Source organism: Lemur catta, chromosome 3 (genome assembly GCF_020740605.2).
Source record: "Lemur catta isolate mLemCat1 chromosome 3, mLemCat1.pri, whole genome shotgun sequence".
NCBI lineage: Eukaryota > Metazoa > Chordata > Mammalia > Primates > Lemuridae > Lemur > Lemur catta.
The window spans coordinates 23,134,909-23,162,497 of NC_059130.1; the positions used below are offsets into that span (position 1 = coordinate 23,134,909).

The 27,589-nt window shown below is 38.3% G+C and overlaps 1 protein-coding gene across 1 annotated transcript; it reads right to left on the minus strand.

Moving 5' to 3' along the window:
- Positions 1-716: 716 nt before the first annotated feature.
- FMO5 (flavin containing dimethylaniline monoxygenase 5) lies at positions 717-27,581 on the minus strand. The gene is made up of 9 exons (XM_045544835.1): positions 27,397-27,581; positions 27,114-27,295; positions 20,996-21,184; positions 18,614-18,776; positions 16,842-16,984; positions 13,207-13,406; positions 9,812-10,164; positions 4,124-4,196; positions 717-1,710 (listed from the first exon to the last, which is right to left on the minus strand). Exons 2-9 carry the CDS (start codon positions 27,246-27,248, stop codon positions 1,365-1,367), a joined length of 1,602 nt encoding a protein of 533 aa, XP_045400791.1. The 5' UTR covers positions 27,249-27,295; positions 27,397-27,581; the 3' UTR covers positions 717-1,364.
- Positions 27,582-27,589: the final 8 nt, after the last annotated feature.

The window sequence follows — 27,589 nt, forward strand, 5'->3', positions numbered from 1 at the left end:
TGTCCAAATAGTTATGTGATTAGGAAGAAGTTGTAGTTCTCATATTTCTGGTTCTCTTATGTGTATTTGTATTAGGAAAGATAATAATTTCTAGTGTTCTTTCAGCTGTTCAAAATTATGCTATTGCTAAGTAATAGGCAGCAATCCAGAAATTTACAAACATATTGTACAATAGCTACTTATGAACCTACACTAGGTACTTTCATGCCTTTCTTCATGGAGTTCAGTATGCCTGACTGCTGACACTTAGTTAATTTCTCCATGAAACAAAAATAGCAAAAACTTCTACAGAAGAGAAAACAGAATTGGCAGCAGCACTGGGATGTAAACCTAAGCCCCTGCTTTCCATTTCAGTTGCTCTGTTTTTCAGAACTACATAAGAAAAACTGGTATAAGCAGAATGCCCCTACATTTAGTTAATATCAATTCTAATTTAGCACACAAGTGATCTCTTCGAATACTTATTACTTAGACTCCATGTAAGGGAGTGGGGAAGGGGAGAAAGCTAGAGTAGAGGCAGATGAATCAAATCACATTTGTAGACTACAGTACAGCAGTCAGTATATTTCCTAAGATAAAGTCCTGTTGGATCCTATTATGGGAACTAAGAGATAGAAAAAAGATAAGACAGTTAATTTAAAAATCCCAAACTTCTCAACCAAGTTGAATCTATTGGTAGATGCTGGATTATTAAAATGAACTATGAGCCCGGAAAGTTGAAGGTAGTTTCTTTATTGAGAAAATAAAAACATGTTGCTTAAGGAAAAGGAGTAAAAATGGCCAGGTATCAGGTATACTAGTGAATAGCAAGTGAAACAAAATTTGTGAAGTATCTATATGTCTTATCTTAGATACGTACAACTATTATAAGACCATTATTTCTCTTATCTCTCAGGAAACATACATTTAGTTATAATATTAAAAACAAACAAAACTTGAGCTTTTAATAGAAAACTAAATCCCATCAGAAAACGAGTTACATGGAATAAGCCATTTCTTATACAGAGGCTGACTTACACTCCCCACTATAGTATTTGATAAGGAAAAACATTTATTAAGCACCTATCACATGTCAAGAACTCTGCTAAGGACATACAAAGATGACTAAAAGACTACCTGAGCTCACAGTCTAGGGATTATTGGAAAGAAAAAGCTATGGATCATGAGAGGGAGATGAATCAATATAAATGAAAAACTGGGATTTCACTGTAGGAAACATAGGAAAGAGGATTAATGCTTTTAAAAGAGACATAAAAATAGATTTCTAGACAGTATGAAGGTGAGAGTCATACAATTTGTTAGGTTCTAAAGGCATCTCTAGATCAAGCTTCCCAGTGAGAAATGGGGCAATGACAATGTGACAGCTAAAAATAGGCCATGATTATAGCAAAGAAAATAGCAGCCAGCATAAACTTGCCCATTGTCATTGTTAAAGTGGTGGAATTACTCTTTTCAACTATTCTTGTCATCATAGGCTTCCTGATACGATCATCTGTAGTGAGGATAGCTTTTCGAGCCCCCTCCCACTTTCCAGGGCCCTGTAGACGATACTGGATTGGAGTACAGGGTCCCCATAATAAGTATAATGCCAACTTAGGGTCAGTGAAGGCCAGAGATAGCAAATTGGGCCTGACCCCCACCAAATCGGCAAGCTCTTCCATGGTATCTACATAATCTCCCTGAATGGTGTGGCGTTGGCTCTCCACATACCTGAAATAGAGAAGACAGAAGCCATGGCATATCAACAATTCAATCACTCAATCAGCTAATCAATAAATCAATCAATGCTTTCTGAATGCCTGCTATTGGCTCCATATTGGGCTAGGAGCTGTGGAAAATAGAGAAGAAAGATATTTGTCACTGTCCTTAAGGATCTTTTAATATACTAAAGGAGATGAAACAGATATACATAAAACAGAGAAGAATATAAGACTCTTAGTAAATGATGTGGTTTTAGACTGCTAATAGAAATGTAGAGAGGGGATAGTAAAAAGAGAGCTATCATAGTTAGGTTCTTAAAGGATGTGGAAGATATAGATAAGCGGAGGTAGTTATAGCAGATCCAGATACAAAAGACTCTGATATTGTGAGAAAGAGAGAACCTACCACAAAAATTCCCAATTATCTGGGATCCTCAATTATTTTATGAGGGCATTGTGGAAGAGTCCACAGAACAGGACTTCCCAGGGCCGATGTTAATCTGGAATCCTGAAAGGATGAGGGAGCATGACTTATACCACAAGAGGAAGTGACCCTCCAAATGGAGCCAGATGGAATGATTATACCAAGTTCAGCTTTGAATAGTCAAAAGGACTTTTTATAGGGGAAATGTGGTTAACAGTGATATATGTGTGGAAGGAGTGGGATTTTTACTTTCTGTAATGAAAATAAAGAACAGTAGGATAGAAAGGAAGTAAGAAAAAAACCAAGTCAGGCTAATTGAGATTGAGGAATCTAAGAACAAGGACAGTAAAAAATGATAGAAAATAAATTTGAGGTAGAACTGGTGAGGTAGAATTCCAGGTGAGCTGATAGACAGTTAAGTGAAATTTGTTGAAAGGGGACCAGATTTAAAAGAGAAGATAAGACAGGAAGAATTTGAGAGCTTTCCCTTATGGAGGTTATGTTGGCTCAAGGGTTTGTAGGCATGCATTTATGTATTCTATAGCAGTAGGTCAAGAGCTATAGTATTCATGAAGGTTTCACAAAAGAGATTCACCAGTTCCTGCCTTTAGGGCTATTATGAGGATTGAGTAAGCTCATGCATATAAAACACTTAATGTGTACACATAGTCTGCCCTCAATAAAGGTTAAATTATATCCTTGAGGACCACTCATAGTCAGAAGGTGATTAGGCAAAAATGAGTCAAAGGATGCTTGAAGGTGCTGACTCAGGGAGGTGGGGGTGGGGGGAGGGGATGGAGGTATGACTACATGGTGAGTGCCAGGCGCACTGTCTGGAGAATGGACACGCTTGAGGCTCTGACTCAGGGGGATGGGTGGGACATGGACAATGTATATAACCTGAACTTATGTACCCCCATGATGAGCTGAAATAAAAAAAATAAAATAAAATAAAATAAAAATAAAAAAATGAGTCAAAGGAAAGAGAGAAGGAAAGTTGAAATAAGATGGTTTAGTGCCAGAAAAGAAAAGAAAGCACTACAAGAAGAAGAAATGTTTTAAAGCACCAAACTCAGTAGTGGAAGAAAAGTAGAGAAAGGAAAATGAAGTTGGTCATGGATAACCTTCAAGAGAACAGTTTCAGGAGTAACAATGGAAGTTACAATGCACGAAAGGGTGAGAATTTCGAGCACAGAATGTAGAAAATTTACTGCAGAGGTTTGGCAGTGACAGGAAGTAGGAAAATAGGAGAATACCTGTAAAGGGTCATGGGGTTAAATAAAAACTTACTTTCTCCTCTTCCCAGATAGGGGAGAATTATGCTAGTATAATCAATTGAAGAAAACTACTTCTTTAGGTCTGAAATGATTGTACCTCTAGCTTTTCCATAGAAATTTAGGAACTTAACATCAACTTCAACTTTGTCCAAATAAAAAACACCCAGTGACTGAGCTCAAGCTCTGAAATTCAGACTGCTAAATTACTGTTTTCACCAAAGCACTAAGCAGCTGGCTGATGTTACCATCTTCCCAAATCATGTGTACTACATACACCATGAGCCCCTGTGACCTGAGTGTGCTGTCATATGACAGCAAAGTGACCACGGCAAATTGGAAATCTACCTATAGATTTGTAACTTGACCATCTCTACCTCTCCTTAATTCACTGTTACTCTTCCTTCCTCTGGTAGCTCTGCTAGCACTACAGTAATCCTCATAAAAATAATATGCCTGCCATGTGCTTTTCCTACTCAACTTTCCTTGTAGGGCCTAAACAGGATTTTAAACACTTTTTTAAAGCTTTTCTGTCCTTTCCCATTCATATTGAAACTACTGGTGCTATTTTTCCATTCTACTGTTACAAACTATTATCCCCTTTTCCCCCAAATATAATCTAAATCCTGAAACTAATATGAGGAAGGTAAGGGTAGTACAATATTGGTCTTATTAAGAAATGGGTAGAAAAAGTAGCCATATATCTTCTTGAGAGAATTTTTTACCTTTTTTCAATTTTCTCTTGAGCCTTAGATATTTCTGCCATCATTTCACTTTGTGAGGGCAATGTCTTTAACCCTAAAGAGAAAAATCAAAATTTTAAGTGTAAAATTACCTCGGTAGGAACAGTAGTCCTATTAACAATGATTATGCTGTGGAGAATTCAAAGAAATACAGGATGCTTTTCCGTACTCAAGTGGGTTACAATTCACTTGATCACCTTATCCTATCACCACAACAACATAATAGTAGTAACATTTGTAGCTTATTCTGTTCTGCTTTGTCTTTGGAAGATATTTCTCTTACTCTGCCTTTCAACCAATACCTGCCTCCTCCTAACATAGTCTTTCAATTGGAAAATGGAAGAGGGATAGGAGAAAATGATAGCTGACCTTAAAAGTATATGGAAAATGAGGTACAAAGTGAAAGGGCTGGGGAGTGGGGAAACACACCTGCACCTTGCTCTTGATAACAAAGGGGCTTTATACCACAGAGAGAGAAGGAAGTAAAAATAAACTCTCAATTATGTTTTATGCCTAAAGTTCCATGGAAGATAACCCTTACCTCTAAACTGTTTTATTTGGAAAGAGTAGGGCATAAAGCCAAGGGTAACTCACGATACCCAATCTTGATAGACAAATTTAAGCTCACTGATGCACAAACAGTTCCAGTAGGAGGAATTTTACACCAAGGACAGGGCTAGACAAAGGTAGTAGTATTTAAGTCAATATAAACAACTCTAAGCAATTTTGTGCCCAGACATCTAGGCACTCTGCCATGTAGCAAATTTTAGCCACATCCAATCCTAAGATGTTACTCCATAAAATTCTGAAATATAGAATTCCAGGAAGGGAATATATCCCACCTAATACGAACCTGCTCTCTACAAACACTCTAACCAAAAGGTTATCTCATCCCTCCTTAAACATCTCTGGTGTTGGAGATGCATTACCTTCTGAGGAGGTGATATAATCATTTGGCTGCTCTAGTTGCTGGGACGTTCTTCTTTTTATTGACCCCCAAATCTGCCTCTATGCAACTTGCACCACTGGACCTAGCTCTGCCTTCTGGAGCCACAGAGTTTAATCTTAACACGGCCTTTGAAACTTTTGAACACAACTATCATAACTCCTTCATTCTTCTCATTATCAGACTAAATGGCACAAATTCCCCATAGAACAGGTTTCACATTCTCTGCCATCGTGGTTGCCCTTCTCTGGGCACAGCACACTCTAGTAAATACCCTGGAGTGTCCCTCTTAGAATATAGGGCTCAGAAAATCCAATACTCTGAAATAGCCTTCTGTGTTCTTCCACATGTTTTCTCATTTTAGCCATGAGCATTATTACTCATCTTCGTTAATCAATGAGGAAACACTGAAATGCTTCATTTGAGATTAATCACAGGTCTCCTGGATGCTCAAGAAACACATTTTGAGAGTTGACTTCCAAACTACTTCTCATAGCACAACCAGAAGTTTTGCTTCTATAGCTAAGAACGTTATGGGGGAGGACATCTATTTCTTGGCTATAAGAGGCAGCCAATTCATTTACAAAAAGAAAACAACAACACCCTACAGATGGGGTGAGGAGGGGAGAAGGAGAGAGAGAGAGAGAGAGAGAGTGATATAATACCCTGTGGTACAGTTCTCTCTTAATCCATAAATTCTGTTCTTGCAGTGTTTGCTTGTTTAGACACTTTTTTTTTTTTACCATATTTCTTATCTCCTTCCTTCATATCTTGCTTCCCTGCATATATTCCCAATTTAAATTAATGTCTGGAGCACCTGAGCACATTCTTTTCTCTGTCTTATCCCCAACATGCATTCTGTCACCACATCCTTCAAATTCACCTGTGGGGTTTCATTTAGGTTTGCCTCCTATTCCTTTAGATTGTTGTTACCTTGGTTTAACACATTAACTGCCATGTAAGTTGTATTTAACTCACTCCAGTTTTGAGCCCAGGCCCTTGTGGAGTAAAACCCTGCAGTTGGTTCATGAAAATCTTACTTGTTGATATTGTTAAAATTAATATTGGCAATTTAATTCTAAAAATGTGGATTACATTGCATATAACTCATGCACAGAAAACAATAAAAATAACAAATTAGAAAGGATCATTTTGTTTTAATAAAACACCATCACCCCAGGGAAAAAACTTCTTTTTCTAGTGTGACAGTCAATGTGTTAAAGCCGTCGTGATATCGTACTTGGACTTTACTTTTACCACAGGCTCTTAACTGACCTACTTCCCATTCCACTCCCTCTTATACATCTTCTAAATTGCAAATCTGATTTAACTCTTCTCCTAGTTAAAATCCTTCAGTGGTTCTCTATCGCATACAATAAATGCAGACTTCTTTCATGGCACCCAGGGATTTTCTTAATATTGCCTCTCTGAATGCCTCCAGTTTCATTTTCCTTCATTCCTATAACACTTTATTTTCAAGCATTCTGAACTACTTGCAGTTCCCAGAACTCTATTCGTTCTGTCATTTTTGTCTAACTTTGCATAAATATAATATTAGTGATTTTTTTCCTTTCTATGATTGGGATTTCCTTGTCTTTTTAGTAAAATCTTATGTAGTTGTAGAGAGAACTGGGTACTTATTGCCCATTGCTCCCATGACAGCTCCTCTGCCTTGCTACTAGAGCCCCTGTGTAAGTAAGATATGACAATATCTGCTGAGTAAATGATCACATTAAATGTCTATTTGCTTGTCTGTCTTCCTTGCTTGACTCTCAGTTCCATAAAGATAGGGCTTTCCTGTTTGGTCATACATGCATCTCTAGCACCTAGGAGAGGGGCCTGGTCCATAGTAAGAAGTCAGTAAATGTTAGCTGAACAATGTTGTGAAGACCAGTGAGGAACTGAAATTCAGAGATTTTTCAAGGGGCCGAAGACAAGGTGGGAAGGAAGAGAGCCTGAATTACAGTTCTGTGGGAGTAGTGCTTTCGGTCTGCTCTCAGGCCTAAGGCAGGTTGTCTTCGTGTAATCCACACTCACCCCTGCACGTTTCAGCATAAAGGTGAAAAGAGATATGGCTGCCAGTCTGCTCTTCCAATCTAGCCAGGATTTAACAGGACTGGAAATAAGGCAGTGCATAAGCTGAGATCCTCAGATGAGAAGTTTCTACTTCAGCAATTAGAACTTCGTGTATGTCAAGGCTAAACTGCTGGTGTTCATTTGAACAGACATGGATTAGATACTTCCTATGTGCTAGGCACTGGTCTAGGCTTGGAATACAAAGGCAAATAAACATGATTCCTAGAGCTTTCAATATATTATACTACTAAGGGAGGGAGGAAATGTGCACAGGATTTTCCTATACAAATATAAAGTAAAGGGAGGGCACACCAAGAAGAAAGGACAACAGAAGCAAAGGCACAGGACTCAGAGCACCTACCGTGTTTGCTGCTTACATTTTCCAGTGCATCTAGAAGACTGTAGGATGTATGGGAAAGATTAGTGAAAGATGGGCCTAAAATTTCAGTTTGTGCCCAATTTGTGGAGTAACAACATTGTGGATGGCGTGCTACGACATAATGCTTTCCTGTGATGCAGAGGATCGGCATGACTTAATATGGGAGAAAGAAAGTTGCCGAATGAAAGTAGAACACTTGCAAGAGCTGCCAAAGAGGCGTAGGAAAAAGAAGCTAGGTTTCAGTCAAGGCAAGAAGTGAGTTCAGTGTTCTACAAAAAGGTAGAATATTTTCTTGACAAGAGAACAGTGATTACACAGAACAGAGGAAAAAGGAAATGAGGCTTAGTAGGGGAGGGAGAGGCTAGGGAAGGGGACAGGCTTTGTTGGACAGACATGAAAGAATGGGAGAAACCAGCTGGTCATAAGGGTTTAAAACTGTCACAGTAAAGGTAGAATGGAGGGAAGAGAAGGTAAGGATTTGGTAGGTGGACAGGTGAGCCATGGATAGAATAAGCTCAGGGTTCCTGTTGGAAGTTTCATAAGGTTATAGGGATTCTTCTGAAGATTTCTTCCTTGCAATTGTTAGAAGAAAGCTGGAGAAATTGGTACTAGGCTTCTGCTAGCACAGAAAACTGGGATTTTTGCACACTTTCCCTAAAATCCCCTAATCCCACAGCCACAATGTGACCTCTTGTAAATACTCATTTTCCCTATTCCTTTCAACAGTTCACTTGGTCCTGGAAAAGAATCTCAGTCACTTAACAACCTCTTTTAATGAACGTTTCTCCCCTTACTTAATTGACCCAATTAAAAGATCTATTTACTATGACCAGAAGTAATCCATCCTGATGGGTTGTTTGCATTATATTGCTTGTCTAATGCTCTCAAGTAGTACATCATCTACTGGATAGGACTGGAAGGAATTGAGAAATGATGGAAATTTGGGAAAATTTGGAGAGGTTTTTGATCTATCAACTCTAATGGCATTGCTTCTTTTTTTCCTCTGCTACTATCAAGATTTTTTCTAGAGAAGAGAGAGCTGTACTTCCAACAGGAACTCTGAATAGTTCTAATGAAATATTAGTAAGGATAGCAAATTTTATTGTAACAATGATAGAATCAATGAATTTCTTCTTTAGAAGGAATCTTAAAAGTTATCTGGTTTCTCCCTATTCTGAGGCTTGCATCTACTCCATACATCCCTGGCCAAACGGCCATTCAGTCACTTGGCATCCTTTTCCTATTCTGCTTGGATTCCTCACAGTTTCAGAGGCAGCCCATTCCATCTTGAAATGGCACTAGCTGATACGAAAAAACTTTTTGGGTTTTTTTCTTAATGTTAACCTGATATTGTGCAACCTTCAAGATTTCACTCCTCAGTTCTGGTTTGACCATTTGAAGCTATACTGAGTAAATCTAATTTTTCTTCCATGGGCCATCCTGTGAATCTTGTCTTCTGCAGGCTAACTCTTTCCAGCTCCTTCAGTTGCGCTCCAGGTAACATGTTTTCAAATCCCTTAAAACATTATAATCTCTATCCTTATTTAATTCACTCCAACTTCATTTTAAACATATGTCTTTGGGTATAGTCTGACCAGTTTAGAGAAGAACAATTGTAATATTCTAGGACATTATAATTTTTTAATGATGCTATATTTGATTATGCCTTTGAGAAGCCATGTCATTCTGTTGACTCATATTGAGACTACTATCCCAGACCCCCCAGTGTTTTCTTCATGTACTCCTAGCCAAAACTGAAAGAGGGGAGATATGGGAAAAAAGTAAGGATTTAAGAGATTGAATATTCTACATTATGAACTAGTCTCCAACCAGGTGTTCTTAATTTTTGGCTGAAATCAAGTTATACTATTTCTATATTTGACTTCATAATGAAAGAAGACAAATTTCTTTTACTTCAAAATATATGCCAGTTGTCTAAAACCTAGATGAGTGAATTCTAATCTGGAATGTACTTTGGAATCACTGGGGAATATTTTTCTTAATGATCTTAAGCCTGTCCCAACCCAGACTTAAAGGAATGGGGTCAAAGCATGCCTAGCTTGGAAAAATTTCCCAAGTGATTCTGGTGTATGTCCATGGTTATAAATTACTACTTTCAATTTATTCAAAAGTAAATTTACCAGTACTAACTTTGTGCTAAGCACTGTTATAATCATATAGTCTCCAGGCATATATTTAAAAGCAAGTACACAAACAGAATTAAACTTACCATCAAGTAATGAAGTAGTCAATTTGCATGGTCACTTACCTTTAAATACTTGAGTGGCCCAGCGTCCTTGGAGCTCTGAAATGGGCATAATGGCTCCCAAGGGCTGAATCAAGCCTATGATTGCAAGAGTTGGCCTTTCCAGGTTAGGAGGGAAGACCTTTTTATACAGGGATATCTTGTTTTTGACCACTTTGACAGAATCTTCAAGAAAAGGAAAGGCAAAGCTATAGCCTGTGGCAAAGATAACAGCATCAATGTCATCCTCCCGGGAGCCATCCTCAAATATGGCAGCTGTCTCTGTGAATTCCGTCACATTTCCTTTCACTTTCACCAAGCCAGAAATTATACGATTTGGCAGGTCATCATTTACTGTTGGATGCTGACTCCGAGCTCTGTGAGTGGTGATAAAGACCAAGAGAAGGAGAAATGAGAGAGAGAGAAATCAGTATCATGTAAATAAAATTCTGCTTTGGTGGAGGTAAACAATATGCCAATGGTCTGCCCCTCAGTCTATCCATGAAATTTGGGAAAGGTCTAATTTACTCTAGTTTGGCACAGATCAAGATCTCAGAGCTGAAGTTGAACCGCAGGTGCATTGAAAGGGAGGATGTTGGACAAATGATGAAAGAAGAGTCTTATTTGAGGAGTGACTATATGGTTTCTCAAGTAACAGTAATGTCCTGGGATATGATAAGGCCACAGGCCAAGAGTTTCTATCCACATATCAAGAAGACTGGCAGAACTAAACTATCAATATTCTGTTCAGTTTCATTTCCAGTTTCAAAGGCCCAAGAGCTAGACTTAGAAGATCATTATCCAAACTGTGTAATAAATTACACATATATAGCAATTTACAGTTTATAAGTTGCCTTTATATGCATTAACTTATCTGACTGCCACAAAACTCTACAAAGGAAGCAGGACAAGTATCGTTATCCAGGTTTTATAGATGAGGAAACTGAGGCCTAGAAAAGTTAAGTGACTTGCCCAGTGTTACACAGACTAGGATTTTAGAATTTATATTAAAGTAGTTTTCAATGAACTCCCTTGGGTTACTTTTGGGCCTGTCTCTGTGTTTTCTAGAGACAGCATAGGATAAGGGTACAAATAAATAAATAAAGCCGGTTTCCAGTATCTTGGATCTTTCTAAAAAGAGGTCTTAATTCCTGAATCCTAAATTAACTCAGATTCCTCAGCCCATCATCTTCAGACAGAGTTGGCCTAGCCTCAGGAGTATTATATGTTTAAACAACTATTACTGGTTTGTTGCATTTAGTTATGCTTTGACTTTAACCTTTGGGTAGATTCTGTTCTGCGTGCTAACCTCATGATTTCATCTTTCTCTCCAAACTTACTACTTTTCACTAAAAGTACCACCATCCATACAGTCGCCCATGCCACAAAACTGTGAATCAAAGCTTCTGGTGACCAAGCCTTTTCTCTTTCTTGCCTGACGTCCCCAGAATAGTTTATCTACTCCCTATCTCACCTGGACAATTACAGTTGTCTTTAGGGCCCCTGCCCCATCCCTATTCACCATTTTCGGAATGGGTCATTCTAAAATATACTTATCACGTCACTCACTTTGAATGGCTTTGAGACTGTCTTCATTCCAGATTCTTTGTTTAGAAGAGCATACAAAGGTTTTCACGTCTGATGAACATGGAGATGTATTCAATCCCTTGTCCAACCTTGCCATATAGTCCAGCCATACCAGACTACGTGCAGGTCCCAGAGCATAGTATACTTTTTGCTATTCCAAGACTTTGTACTTATAATTAGAATGATACCTCCTACCCTATTTGTTTGGCTATCTCTTATTATTCCTTAAAGCCTCAATTTATTTATTTTGTAGCCACCAATGATATACATGCTAAGATAATTAGGTGAGAGGCTTTTGGTAAACACAGTCTCCAAATATTAACCCACTGATTAACTTCAAAGGGAAAAAAATCTTTATACTGGAGAAACTCGGTAGATACCACCTTATCCAAGTGATCAAAATTAGCATCATTACTATGGGATAAACTGATACCATGTGGCTCCTGTTGTGATCCATCCAAGAAGATCAACATCACCTATGTAGTATATGTGCCAAAAATATTTAACCTGAATATAATAAAGGGAAAACAACTATGCAAGTCCAAATTTAGAGACTCTATAAAATGATGCCTTGGAGTCTTAAAAAAAAAAGTTATGTCAACAAAAAAAAAAAGAGTGGAGAATTATTTCACACTAGGAGAAAAGAGACATAACAGCTAAATGCAATGGTGTAACTGATACCTGACAGGACCCTGGGCTTAAAAAAAGAAGAAAAAGGCTACAAAAAATATTACTGGGATAACTATCGAAAGTTGAATATGCCAATATATTAGCTAATATATTTTATCAATGTTAAATTTCCCAAGTGTGATAATTATATTATGGTTATGTATGAGAATGCCCTTTTTCTTAGACAATATATACTGAAGTATTTAGGGTAAAGTATCTTAATGACTGCAACTTACTCTCAAATAGTTCAGAAAAAAATATGCATTTATGTATGTAGTATTCTATACATATGTGGATGTATCTATCTTCAGGAAGGAGTAAGAGAAAGCAAATATAGCAAATGTTAATAATAGGTGAGTCTAGGTGAAGGGTATATGATTCATTGTACTTACTATTTTACAACTTTTCTGTAAATCTGAACATTTTCAAAAATAAAAAGTTGGAGGGAAAAAAAATGTTAAGTCAGCTTTTAGAAATGCTTTGCCTCGGACCTCATCCTTTATACCCTCACAGCAGTCTGTGTATTTCTTCATTACACACTGTTCTCTTCCTTCTCATTAGAGTATTTAAGGTATGTGCCATTTCTTGAGTCTGCCATTTATTACTGTGTTGAACTTGGGCACATTACTTTGTTTCTCTAAGTCTCAATTTTTATATCTGTAAAATGGAGATAAAAATAGTACCAACTGATAGGGCTGTTGTGAGGATTGAGTGAGATGATGCATAAAACTCATTTATGTCTTACAGAAAATCTTCAAAAAGGTACGGTTTTATTATTTGTATCAGATTACTATTATGTCTTTGCTGTCTGTATTTCATGCCCAATATGATGCCTGGCTCATAACGGGTACTCAGTCTTTGCTGGATGAATGAACGAATGATGCGCTGCCCTCACTACCATTCTGCTGTTGTTGTTGGGCATCACGTAAAAAGGGCTGATACCTCGGGAAATGAGAAAATGGTGATGCCAATGAGAATTATACTCTGAAAACCTATAGACCAGTGGGTCTTTAACTTCTGTGGGGGACAAGGCAGAAATCTGACCTCAGATTCTGTGGGTTTTCTTAATGTCTCGGTAGAGGTAGCTCTGTTATTAGCCTGTGTGAACAGTCTTTTTTCTTGTAACTGGGCCATTACCACCCCACTCCCATTTGGGGACATACCTGTGTTTAGGCTTCAGGCCGAACATTTCATGGTCAAATTTTTTATTCAGCTTTTTTTCCAAATAGGTGTTTATTAATGATTCACTAAGTATCTTTGTCAGAAAATATTTAAGTCGAGAAGAGAGCACCACATCAAAAGGATATCCGTGGTCCCCTACACGATGCAGGATCCAGGCCCCTCTCCTGGTGCTGAGAAAAACCTGGGGCATGGGAGAAATGGTTTGCTTCTGTCACTCTGGCTCATAAACCTTCAAAAGCATCCCCATTTTCTTCGAGATTAAATTCAAACTCATTAGTCTGGTTTTTTAATCCCTGCGCAATGTTTTGTTTGTTGTTTGTTTCCTGCCATTCTTCTTCCCAAACACAAAGCTTAAAATTAAATCAGTATATTTACTGTCCAAGAGTATGTCTTACTCTGATCCACCACTATATTTCTGTTTAATGCCATTATGCCTGCCTGAAAAGCCCTCTCTCCTCCTAATTCTCCAAAGCTTATTCATTTTTAAAATCTATATGAAGTCTGCCTCCTCCTTGTAGACACCACTGACCATTCAGGCTGATATTTTTTCCCCATTTTCTGAACTTCTCTAGTACTTATCACCTATAGAACTCATTAAAAATCATGGAATGGTAAAGCTGAAAGCAACGGGGATTATCTAATCCAAAACCCTCAGTCTTTTTGCCATTGACTTTGTTTGCATTGTTACAAAAAATCTCTGATATTTATCATTTACATTGATATTAAACCTTATACACTTAATTTCTGTCTCTTCAAACGTGTTTTCTTAAGGGTGGGAGGCATAGCCTACGCATCTTATAGTCTCCCCAACACATTATCATCCCTTCCATTTATTGAGATATGTTACCTATAAGTCATTGTGCTAGGTCCTTTTACCTATATTTTCACATAACATCTTGAGGAAGGTATCATTATCTGCATTCCATGGGCGAGAGGCATGGAGAAGATGAATAATTTGTCTGAGATCATACAACTAGTAGGTGGCAGAGCTGAATTTCCAACCCAGGTCTGACTCTCTCCAAAGCCTGTGCTTAAGAAATATTTTGTTGATTATTTAATTTAATGGAAAAAAATTAAGATTGTTAGTAGAACAACAGGAAGCTGGTCAGAGTTTCTGTGTCCTCTCCGGTTAAAGTTCATGTTCAGAGTTGATAAAGGTTTAGTATTCAATTACTTGGCAAAAGTATCACCTTCTCTATATTATAAAACTCTCTGGAGATAGTTTCCAGACCTGTAAGATACATAAGTAACATTGCTTCATGGTCTTTTCTCTATGGTCTCATGTAAAAAGGCGACCTGCCAGCTGGGCGTGGTGGCTCACGCCTGTAATCCTAGCACTCTGGGAGGCCGAGGCAGGTGGATCGCTTGAGGTCAGGAGTTTGAGACCACCCTGAGCAAGAGTGAGATCCCGTCTCTACTAAAAATAGAAAGAAATTATCTGGCCAACTAAAAATATATATAGAAAAAATTAGCTGGGCATGGTGGCACGTGCCTGTAGTCCCAGCTACTCGGGAGGCTGAGGCAGAAGGATCGCTTAAGCCCAGGAGTTTGAGGTAGCTGTGAGCCGGGCTGATGCCATGGCACTCACTCTAGCCCGGGCAACAGAGCGAGACTCTGTCCCAAAAAAAAAAAAAAAAAAAAGGCGACTTGTCTACTTAGGGATAATCCTTTGCTCAACAAATATATTCTTACCTAGGGTGACTGTGAATCCTATGACAATTATTTACTTTTACATGTCATAGTTGAAAGAGCATACAAGGTCTTAGGAATTGAAAGGTTTTGTGTGCAGGCTATATAACTTTTCATGAGCAATGAAAATGCTCAGAGCCTTAATTAAAAGGTTTCCTATTTATAAGATAATGACAATAATACATACATCACAAAGCTATTGTGAGAATTTAAGTGTTTTTGTAAAAGATGTGATATATAGTAAATACTTGATAAATACTTGAAGGCTGTCATAATTTTTATTTCAGTTTCCCATATACACCTGGTTTTAAGCAAACAACATATTTATAAGGAAAAAAATGGATAAATGGATGTATAAGAAAAAAGTAAAGAAAATTGTTTAATCAATGTAATTTTGTATGAAATTCATCTTGTAAGAAAGGGATGTTTTCTCTTTACAAAAGCATTATACCACAAGAATTATACCAAAACTTCCTTGATACACTGAAATTTATAGGTCCATCTAAAAATTTTGATTTATAAACAAATTCTCATTAATGCAATTTAATAAAGCAAAAAGTTAGAACCCAGTAACTGAGTTTTTTCAGCTTGCGTTTGTGGTCTGATGGTATTGCCTCTGCTATGCACATATAATTTTGCTATGCATTTTCTCAGGCTTTCTTCCCATACATAGCTACTTTGTCTCCACCCACCCAGAATGCTTTGTTTCTTGGCAATCTATAATTCCCCAAGGCAAGTAAGGCCCAGCTCCCTTAGAACTGACCATTTAAAGCCAAAGATGTTAAAGAAGGCTCTTGCCATGGGTCTCTACTGCATACCTTGCACATTCTTCTATCATAAGACCAATACACATTTTTACCCTTTCTTGTTTACATAATTATTTCCTGATAAATGTTTGTTGAATTAATTCCTAGAGTAACATATGACATCGCTTTTGTGTTTACAGACGAGGATAGTACTGCAAAGTGTTATTGGAAAAAAGTTGCTAAAGAAGGGTCATTTGACAAAGTTGTGGCATTAACCTTCTATTTAAAAAAATAAGAATTTAAGGCATATTTGTGGAGAAGCAAAGCTTAATTAAAGTTACTGAATAACAACCAGACATTTATCTATTACTACTAGAGTTATGATTCAATAAAGACATAAATAACAAAATACAATAATGACATCTTTTTCCAGGAATTCAAAGTGAAGACACTTTCTTCCCAGTTCAAACATCTATGATACGAAAACCAAAACAAACAAAACAGAAAACCAAGGAGATAGAAATTGCTTTTTTTTTTCTTTAGAAAGTTGCTTTCTATTATTATATCTTATAGCAATTAGTTTAGAATGAATGTCATTCTGGGTTACATAACTGTGCAAAGGCTGGGGTGAGCTGCTTGCACATGCTATAGTGTGGACGCTCTTTATACTAATATCCCCATTGTCTCTGGAAAGATTAGATTGCTTTTTCTTACCATTTGAGGAATACAAAGGAAAAATCCACCCACCATCCTATGAGTGCAAAGTTTTTAATGATCACAGTGAGCTTTCCTTTACAGAAGAACATGGACTTCTGCTGGCCAACAGAAGATCCACGCCCTGAATGCTGCATTCTAGCAAGCTCTCCCAACAATTACTTGGTATTTATCAAAGCCAGTGTCACACTCTGTGATGGTGGCTGGCTGGAAATACGAGCACAGTCTGTGGCCATGATCTAATTCCCTAGTGTGAGGCCAAGTGAATGACAGAACTCTAACTGGTAACCTCTACTCCTCCATTTGCATCAATCATGTTGCCAACTGAGGCAATGAAACCAAGCCCTACACCTGCCACTGGTACTGATGGCCTATGTGCAGGTGTCCATGCTCTCTCTTGGGTCCACCTGCAGCTTCCTTGCTGAGAGTGAAGCTAGAGTGAAGCAAAAGGATATACTGATTCCAACCTGCTTGGCCGTGCAGCTAATCTCCACGGCCAGATCCCCTCCAGAATTCCCAATGCCAATGATGATGACTCTCTTTCCAGCGAATCCCTCCGGGTTCTTGTAGTCTCGACTGTGCAGGTACTGTCCTTTGAACTTGTTAATTCCTGCAAGAGAAGGGAAAATAATTATTGGGTGATGGTTTATATGATGAATATTATTTGTCAGATCACTCGGTCTGTTTGTAGAATTTAAAGGTCAAGCATATATTCTCCCTTTCCTGGGCTACTTTCTTGTCTTTCTAAGGATTTTTGCCTATTTTCTTTTCCCATAGCCTCAGGGTAAGACCTTGTGATTTTGTTATCGTGAGTAGTTTGCTTAACTCAGGATCCATTTATATTTTGGATTTGTAGACTCACAAATCAAAACTTCCTCAGAAAACCTCCATTCTCATTTGTCTTTTCATCCCTTTAAATACCTACTCTCACTTCAATTAGAGTATATATGTTTTTTATACTCTAGAGTATACATAGGGTGCATTTCTTTTCAAACTGAAAATCCAGGCCAAAGGCTGAAATTAAATTCTTGAAGCTTTCATTTCTTCCTTAGAAACTTAATATTTCTGTTTGTACAGGGAGTTAGCTACGCTCCCAGCAAAAAATCAGGTCTCATAGGCAGGGGTCGAGGCAAAGGATAAAGAAATAATAGAAAATAGAAAATAATAGAATATAAAAATAAAAGAATACACAGAGATGAAAGTACAGCTTTATAAGGAATAGACTTTATAGGTGGGGGACTCGGGAGACCCCACAGCATTCCGTGAACTGTGAGGCCATGAGTAAAGTTTCACATCAGTATTTATAGGTACAGCGGTTGCCAGGGGTAACAGATTTATGTAATAACAGGTTCATTTTAGGTTCATTTTAGGTTCAAAGTCTCCCAAAAAGCTTCTAGAGATCCTTTAATTAACTCTACGTGAGCAAACAGTTACAAAATCTTTCTAAGACAAACTTCAAAGTTCTAAGATAAAGCTATCACTTTAGCAGAAAGGATAAACAGAGATATAGTGGCTCCATATTTCTTTATCAGTTATTGTTGATTGAGACAGGTAGTCAGGAGTCAAGCAGGAACTGTCCCTTAGGCTAGTTGCTTTTAGCTGGTAGGTGTCTGTCTGTCCTGTGGGCACTCTTTGATCAGCTCTCATCCTGTGGCTCCATGCAAACCTGCTTTGTCAGACAAAGCAGGCCAAAACCACAGCTTTGAGACTGCAGTATCACCTTGGAAAGCAGCTGCCACTGACCTGTGAGATTTGATATGTGAACTAACACGTTCACATACTCCTTCAGGGAAAAGTCTTGCAAAACTCCTGAGATCATTTCTGTCTCTATGGAGCAATCTCTCTATGTAGCACTATTTCTATGGGACAAAAATCTATATAGCAATATTAATCTATGGAGCAACAGTTTGTTTGCTTGATTGCTGAAAAATTCCTCATTCAAGCTAACGCTCATCAAGAATTCCACATGCTTTATTTTGATCGTTAAAAAAATGAAAGTCATTGTGTAACTAAATGATAGACCTCTAATTTTCCTCTAATCTCCAAAATTGGCATTATTTCTACCTCCCCAAATGGCAATAATATAAGTTACCCCAACATTTTTCAGGGGAACATACAGAATTAGGATAAGCCTTATTTCATCTCAAAGTAGGAATCACTCAGACCACAATCCTCTAATTCCTCAGGGGTCAGGTCACAGGCATGGGTCAACGGTCTTCCTTCCTTGTAGGTTACTTACCAGGGAAGCTTTCTAAGGGTAGGTGAGCAGTGGTGTGATGGCCAGTGCAAACCATGACTCCATCGAAGACATCCATCTCCTTTTTCCCTGCAGACTCAGTGACCACCTCCCATTGGCCTGAAGTAGAGAAATCAGGCTGCTTCTTCACACTGCACACAGTGGTCTGAAAAAAACAGTGATAACCACAGAGGACTGTGACCACAGCCTATACGTGGACATCTTCCCTGACATGACTCTGCTTGCAGAATGTTACAAAGGGCTGATATCACAGGCACCATCACATAATAGGGCCCACACGGGGATATGTGATCTTCATACTCCACAAATAAGAACTGTTCTGAGCTGTGGTCAGAGTGAGAAAACTTCCACAAAGAAGAATGAATAAAATAGAGTTGGCAGGCTAATGTTGTACTCTCCTCTGCTTCTAGAAAAGTGCAAGTCACCAGGTCTCTTGGTCCAAAAGCCTGGGCTTCTCCTGTGCTCTGTGGCACTCCATGCATGAAATGCCTATTCCTCTCCTGACCCTCAGATGTCCCAAGACCCTCTGATGACTTCTTACTGCAAGTCCTGTTCACACTGGCTAGCCTTAAACACGTGCCTGAGCTACAGGGCTTCTTTGCCTGGTAGAGTAGAAAAACATCTCAGTGGGGCCCATTTTATATAAACAAATCTCTCTTTGGCTCCCATAAATGCCCATTTTAGAAGTAACTACAAAGAAAGAGGCTATGAGATGGGACAGTCAGTAGTATAATTTTTAGCTTTTTAAATAAAATAAAAAATATGAGTTACTCTACTCAGCCTAAGCAAACACTGTGTGTTTCTAGGGTGTATGGCCATAATGTCTTGGTGGACTAATAGAGACATCATCCCACATCCCTTAGCCAGCCAGTGCTATTTATAGTTTCTCTCTTTCATGTTCTTTCACACAGGCTGGTACCTCTGCCTGGATCACCCTTGTTTTCCTTCTTTGTTTGGCAGAATCCTACTCACCCTTTAAGATTCAGCTTGGACACGATCTCCTCTAAGAAAACTTCCCTGGAACCTAATGCTTCATGCCCTGATGGTTTCAACATCTCTCCTCTGAGCTGCAATGTATAGATCTCTATAGCATTTGCTACCCAGTAATTCTCTATTTTTATTAATTATCTTTATAATAAAAATTTTCTTCATTTTTTCTGTCTCTTTAAATAGACTTTTAAGTTACTGGGGCTTTTTTTTTTTTTTTTGTCTGCGTCTTCACTGTTTAGCATGGTAACAAACTTGTTCAATCAGTGTTTAAACAAGTGAAGAGAAACTCCACTGGGCTGTAAATGTCTTACTTTGGAAGTTGTCATTTGATGTTACAATTTTATGATTGTTAAACAGAAAAAGGCATGACTTAGCAGAATGATAAGAAGGCAGATGATTGGGGCTTTTGCCAGCTCTCAGAAACATCTGTTCTTTTATGGTCATGTTTAGATATTATAGAAAAATCATGAAGACTTTACAGCAGGAAGGAACCACTGAAGTGACCTGTATAATCATCTTGTTTTACAAATAAGGAAGTTAAGACAAATTGAAGTTCAAGAACTTACTTGTCTAACATCACAAGTTAATCAGTGGTAGAGCAAAGATCAGAATTCAGGTTTTTGTTCCCCAATTCAGTGTTCTTCCCTCTGCATCAGAGTTAACTTCTTTGCTTCCTCAACAACTTCCCAATAACTACTTCACTGGGTCATTGTGGTGATTACAAAAAATAATGAACTGGAAAGTATTGCAGGAAATATAAAGGGGCAGTAGCGGAAAAGTTGTGAAACCAGGTTTTTTTAGTGCCCATGGCATCAGCCTAGCTTACAGCAACCTCAAACTCCTGGGCTCAAGCAATCCTCCTGCTGCAGCCTCCCAAGTAGCTGGAACTAGAGGCACGTGCCACCATGCCCAGCTAATTTTTTCTATTTTTAGTAGACACATGGTCTCGCTCTTGTTCAGGCTGGTCTCAAACTCCTGACCTCAAGTGATCCTCCATCTTGGCCACCCAGAGTGCTAGGATTACAGGTATGAGCCACCATGCCAGGGGGCCAGAGCCAGGTTTTAAAGTTCTCATAACTGGGAAAGTGTTTCCCTTCATCTGTTTTATTGTAATCAAATAGTATGAAATGAAGGTAATGAAAACACTCTGGCAGGTGGCTTCCTGTATCTGCAGCCAAATAATATAAAAGAGAGACCTTCTCATTAATATTTTTCAGGTACAGAGAGGAAAAAGAGTGGAATCTTTGCAGAGGTAAAGTAAATACATGTGCATATCAAGCCAATCTTCAGAAGTAAATATCGGTAAATGAAACCATATTGCTCATTTACTTGACAAACAACTTTAAATACAAAGATACATTCAAAGTTCTCTACCTTAAATCGAATATACTTTAGAAGGTCAAATTCTTTGGCATACAGCCTGAAATACTCCAGGACTTGGGAGTTGTGCATGAAGTTAGGGTAATGATCTGGTATGGGATAGTCGCTGAAGCACATCATCTCCTTAGAAGTATTGATGATTACTGATTTGTAAATACTGGCCCTTTCTTCTTCAGGATTTTCCTGCAATAAATAAAAAGCATTCATAGCAACTTGAGAATTCTCCTCATGATTTAATAAGATCCAATAAACATTTGAAAAAGTTTTCAGAAAGAAATGCCAATGAATGCAAATCACGCACACACTCCCCTCCACATCTTCTAGTATAGTCCTTGTGTAATCTCTTCCCCTTGAATCTGAGGTGTCTTTATGACTCGCTTTTGACCCACAACATATCGTTGAAATGACACTGAATGACTTCCAAGACTAAGTCATACGTAGCCTTGTATCTTCTGCCTGGATATCTTAGAAAGCTCGCTTTGGTAGAAGCCAACAGTCATGTAAGAAATCCAACTACTGTGAGACCACCATAGTGTGAAGAAGCCCAACCTAGCCACATGAAGATAATGTCTGGGATAGAAAAATGTGCAGCCAGTCCCCATAAATTCTATCTATCCAAGCTGAAGTTCTAAATATGTGAACAGAGTTACTAACATTAAGTGATAGTCTTTTAAAAGAGTAAAAATGAGGTAAAATGGGAACATATACTGGAGAGAGTATAAGTTAGTACAATGTTTTCTGGAGAGCAATGTCATGAAAGCCCTTGAAACTTACCTGGTCTTTTAAAGAAATACTCAGCATTGTTGACAAAGATTTATGTTAAAGGATGCTAATGCCAGCATTATTCATAATATAAAAAGAAAATGAGCTAAATGCCCAATAAAATACACTAAAATTTGAGAACCACTGTTCTAGATCCTTGTTACCAAAATGTGGTCTGTAGACCAGCATCAGGAGCATCACTCAGGAGACTGTTAGAAATGCAGAATCTCAGGCCCTAGACCCACTGAATCAGAACCCGCATTTTAGCAAAATCCTCAAGTGATTCAGATGCACATTAAATCTGATAGGCATTGCTTTAGATGACACTAATTCCCAACTCAGTGTTCTTCCTCATGCAACAAACTGCTTTGCTTCCTCAAAAACTTCCTAGTAACTACCTCATGGAGTTGTTACTGCAGTGATCACACAAAATAATACAATCTCTACCCAGCCTATTATTCTGTCACAAATGACAAGTTTTCAAGTTATTAGATTTTTAAAAATAGTTTTGATTATGGAAAGTTGCTTTAATCAGTTTGGATACCCTCCTCCCTTTTTATTCCAGAACTGAACAGATGTTGGAATATTGGGTATTACAAAATATTAAGTGCCCACAAAAGGGAGTATTTTTTGGCGTTGTCCACATTTAAGACTGTTATCCTCCCATTTTTATTGAAGAATTATTCACTCAAGGAATCCTAAATTGATCATTCCCATTTCTTTGCCCTATAATCCAGTATCTCATTTCTTTTGACTGCTAATAACATTTTCATGAATATCCTTTCAACTCTCTTCTTATAATCTATCCTACCTACTTCAACCAAAGTGTTCTTTCTAAGGTATGACTGGGACTATATCTCTGCCCCAATTAAAATTTTAGATGTTGCCTTGCTTTCTATAGAACATATTTCCTATTTCTCAGCTTAGGATTCAAAGACCTCCATAATGTCTCATAGCACTGTGGTCCCCAACCCCCACTACCAGTCTGGCCTGTTAGGGAGTAGACCTCAGAGCTCCGCTGCCCACCCCTGTCTATGGAAAAATTACTTCCATGAATTTTTTTTCATGGGGTAGCCAGCCAAACTTCATTTGTATTTACAGCTGTTCCCCATCGCTGGCATCACCACCTGAGCTCTGCCTACCCACCCACCACCCCTGCTCTCCCCCATCCATGGAAAAATTGTCTTCCATGAAAACAGTCCCTGGTGCCAGAAAGGCTGGGGACAGCTGTTAGCATATTCCTTATCTCCTCAACTAGATTGTTAAGCCCCTTGAATTGTATTCATGGTTTTCCCTACAACATCTACAATTATAAATAAGCACTCAGTGAATGTTTAATAGATGTATACCAAATTATATTAAGAAATGGATGTATAGAATAAGAATTAAACTTCACATAATGTATAACAAATTAATGAAACATCAAAATTGATCACAAAGAGTTGAATAAGATATATCTATCTCATTCACAAAATTTGTTCTAAGAAAAATTACAAAATAATATAAAAGTTAAATGCATAAAGATATACATTTTAATGTTATTTAAAATACAGTTAATTAGAAACAACTTTAAATGTCCACCAAATAGGTAAATATTTTAGTAATGTTAGGTTCGTCTGTGTGGATGTCCCATGGTTCCCAGTGTCACGAATGAGTACTGGTACTGAGAGAGGAGCTGATGACAGGGTGATCACAAACACAGAAAATTCATACAAACAGTTTATCACATAAAAGAAACAATGAAAGTAAGGAAGGAAGCTACACAAAGTGAAAATACATTCCAGAGAGAGTGGAATGTGCCAGTCTCCATGAGTGGAGAAAGATCCTGAAGTCTTGAGTACAGGCTGTCTTTTATATGCTCACTAATTTGTCCCGCCTTTCAGCTATCAGGATTGGTTGCCTTTTCCTACCTTTAGGGTGATTGACAGGTTGAGGGTTACATAACTGGTCACATGACATGTTACATAACAGGTTGGTTATGTAACAGTTTCTCTTTCTAGCATATATCTTCCAGAGAATTCTTCATGAAGCTCTACCCATGTTATGCTAATTAGGCAGTAATGAGCTCTAGGTCAGCTAAAAGTTACTACGAACTTTCCACTATGTATGTTCCCACCAGGGAATAGTTCCTAGTGGCAATTTGGTTCCTACCTACAATTTGGTTCCTGCTCTCCACCCTTAGCTACTTCCTTGCCACCTGTTTACCCTCCACTAGACCTAACAGTAAATTATAGTATCTTAACATGATGCAGAATTTATCTTTCACACCACTCCATAGTATCCTGCTAAAAACACTGCTTAATGGCTTGTACTGATTTTACATGGAAAACAAAATTTGTGGTTTTGAAACTTAGCACATTTTACAATCTAGCCCCATCTACCTTTTAATTCTCATTTAGTGTTCTCCTTAATGAATCTCAAGTTTCTAAGTCATCAAATTGTTCCTGAACATTCTAGACTCTTTCACAACTTTAACCATTGCACATATTACTACTAGGTTAACATCGATATTGATAGCATGTACCCTTGATGCCTTGAATGGCACTTGAGAAGAACATCAGACAAATCTCAATTGAGTGATAGTCTACAAAATACCTGACCAGTAATCCTGAAAACCGTCAAGGGCAACAAAAATAAGGAAGGTCTAAGAAACTGTTACAGTCAAGAGGAGCCTATGTGGTATCCTAGATGGAATCCTGAAACAGAACAAGGCCATTAGGAAAAACTGAGTAAATCTGAATAAAGTATGGACTTCAATTAATAATAATGTGTCAGTATTGATTCATTAATTATAAAAATTGTATCATGTTAATGTAAGATGTTACTAATTGGGGAATTGGACATGGCGTTTATCAGAACTGTTCATACTATTTTCCTAATAAATTTTATAAATCTAAAACTTCTCTAAAATGAAAAGTTTATTTAAACATATTGTTTGTGTATAAACACATTTTTTTAAAAAATTAAGATAAGTTAATGAATGGCAAGATCATTTTGGAATTAAGATGTTTGCACAGGGGGTGGGAGGAGAAGGAAGGCACATTCCTAACTTCTGAATTTTATGTCCTTCATTCTTTCATTCATTCAACAGATATTTCTAAAGTCCCTCTGTAATAAAATACTGTATTAGGTGATGAAAAATACAAGTCTGTTCCTATCTTCCAAAGGTTCTAAGGTTGGTACAAAGAGTAAGAGCCATGCTTTCTACAGCAGGTCTGTTGGGGTCACTGAATGAAATGAATCATGGATCTTATGTCTTTGATAATATTCATATCTTTCTATTCTTTTTGAAGTCAGTAATCACAACAAAGTATTATCTTATGTCAGCAAAAAACTTCAAGCCTCTTCCAACCACCCGATTAGATTCTAACTAGGGTTTATCATTGTGTCAACCCACTACTTTACAAAAGAGAGTGGGCACAGAGAAATATTGGGTCTGTGAGTAGAAAAAGAAGCTCCTAGATTTTACCATTTCCTACCATCGATGAACAAATATGCCCTCTACAAATTTTGTACCAATTATATTTTCTATCTAGGCACAAGGCTCACATATTTGAGTAGGAAGTACATATAAGAAGAGAGAGAAAGCAGGGACATAGGGTGGAGTCATCAGAGCAGAAGGGATTGGAGACAGTAATAAGGACAGAGGAAAGGAGAAAAATGACTCCCTTCAATGGAAGAATCAGGACAGTTTGGGTCTTCTGTCCCCTTGTCAGACTCTCAGAATCCCATGGGACAGGAGCTCTTTGAACTGTTGTTCTCAACCTTGTCTGCATATTAGAATCATCTGGGGAGCTTTAAAAAATATAGAGAGGAAAATACATGCTGGCTCTAGAAATATAATGATGACTTACACAGGTGTGGTCTGTCTTAACAGAAGTCAGTGTTATGATGAAACATAGTTTATTTATTTTCAAAGAAGCAGTTTATAAAGTGTTGGAATTTTGCCAAGAGGATAATTAGGAAAAAACTCCAAGTTAAGTCTTTAGCAGAGAGTAAATTTAAACCACTTTGGAGATAAAAAAACAGAAACCTGATAATCAGGCGGGATGATAAACACCTTCCCAAACTTCTCCCATCCTCATTCATTTCATTCCTATTCATTAATTGCCACACCTGGCTAGGATGCTTAGCAAAGACACCACATGTGTGGGTCCCAGCCTAGGCCTACTGAGTAATGACTGACATGTAGCACTGTGCACCTGGCACTGTTATAAATGACTGAAATAATTATACATTTGCTTAATCCCTACAATAACTCTACAAAGTGGGTATTAGTATTATCCCCTTCTTAAAGATGAAGAAACAGAGGTACCAGAGAGGCTTAATGATTTGCACAAGGTCATACTGCTAGTACATGACAGAAACAGGATTTGAACCCAAGACTGTGCTCTTAACCTCTACACTATATTGTGGCTGGATTTCCAGAGTAGAATTTTTTGTCAGTTACTAAAAATTAATTAACAGGCTTTTTAGACCATGCCCAAGACTCATGATGGTAGTGGTATATGGGTCTGCTAAGGGGATCCACTCCAGATCTGAATAAGGACTATTGCCAAACAGAGTTATTTCCTAAAACAGAGCCAAGATACAAAAGGACTTTCTTCTGCTCAACTAAGGAATGCTATAAAGGCACATTTAGGTAGCTGGTCAACATTGTGTTGGTTTTTATGAGATATGAAATGTGAAACACATCTGGGGCACCTCACTACTATTCACTGGTTAAGAAAGTTTAAAAACAAACCCAATGCATGTCTGTTTGCAGATCAATAAAGGTGGCTGATAGTCTTTGAAATTTAATAAGCATAACTATCATTTAAGTAAGTTACTGACAAGTTGCAGGACTGGATGTGCATAATAAAACAATTCAAATTTAAAACAGTGTATGCAAGTTGCAAGTGCACTCTGCCCTATCCTGAAGACAGGACTTTCGACTTCTCAAGGGAAGGGAAAGTTCAAGGCAATTAAGGCAGCCAGATTTTATATTCTATTCAAGGACTAGGACTGTCAGAGAATTACCTGAAGGGAGCCAGAATTTAAAAAGCAGTAATAACACCAAGGTTAGGGAAGATTGAAAAGGGGGAGTCCTGGAAAGAGCTGTGAGCAGAGAATTCTAGCTCATTTACCTATTAATACAGACCATCAGCAACCAACCTACCCATTTTGCTGCCAGCCTAGGGCAAAAGGAACCTGCATAAAACCTGAAGTGATAGCTGTTGAGAGGAGGTCAGCAGGCTGAATTCTATCAGGTTTAATCACTGTCAAGCCCATCATATTCCTGGACACGAGATAAAATATTTCATGCACCTAGATGCAGGGAGGGCTTCAAGTATTGAGGGATGAGATGTACCTGGAACCTCCAGAGCCCTCCGATGTCATCAGTCCTTTCGAAGCAGACAGGTTCCAAGCCTTCTTCCAGGCAGCACTTGATGGAAGAGAGCCCGCTCGCTCCTGCCCCAATCACAGCAATTCTTTTCTTGGTCATGGTCCCCAGAGATCCTCACCTACCTGGCTGTGTAAATGTCACTTGTTCTAAAGAAAGGATGACAAAAGACAGAAAGCACACATCAGTCAACACTTTTCAAGAAAGACCTGGGCCATGGCATTCAAATAAATGCTGTGACAAGACATGCCTTCGGAGAAGACAGGTGGGCTGTGCTCTGAGCCCCAGGGAACCGCTCTGCGTGGGATGGGGGAGCCCTGCGTCCGCAAGACCCAGAGCGGAGAGCCCTCAGCTGTGTGTACCGGGTCTCCTCGCCTTTCCGGAATCACCCGCCGATCCTTCAGCCGCGATCTGCAGGCCTCTCTGACTCCTGGCTATTTTCA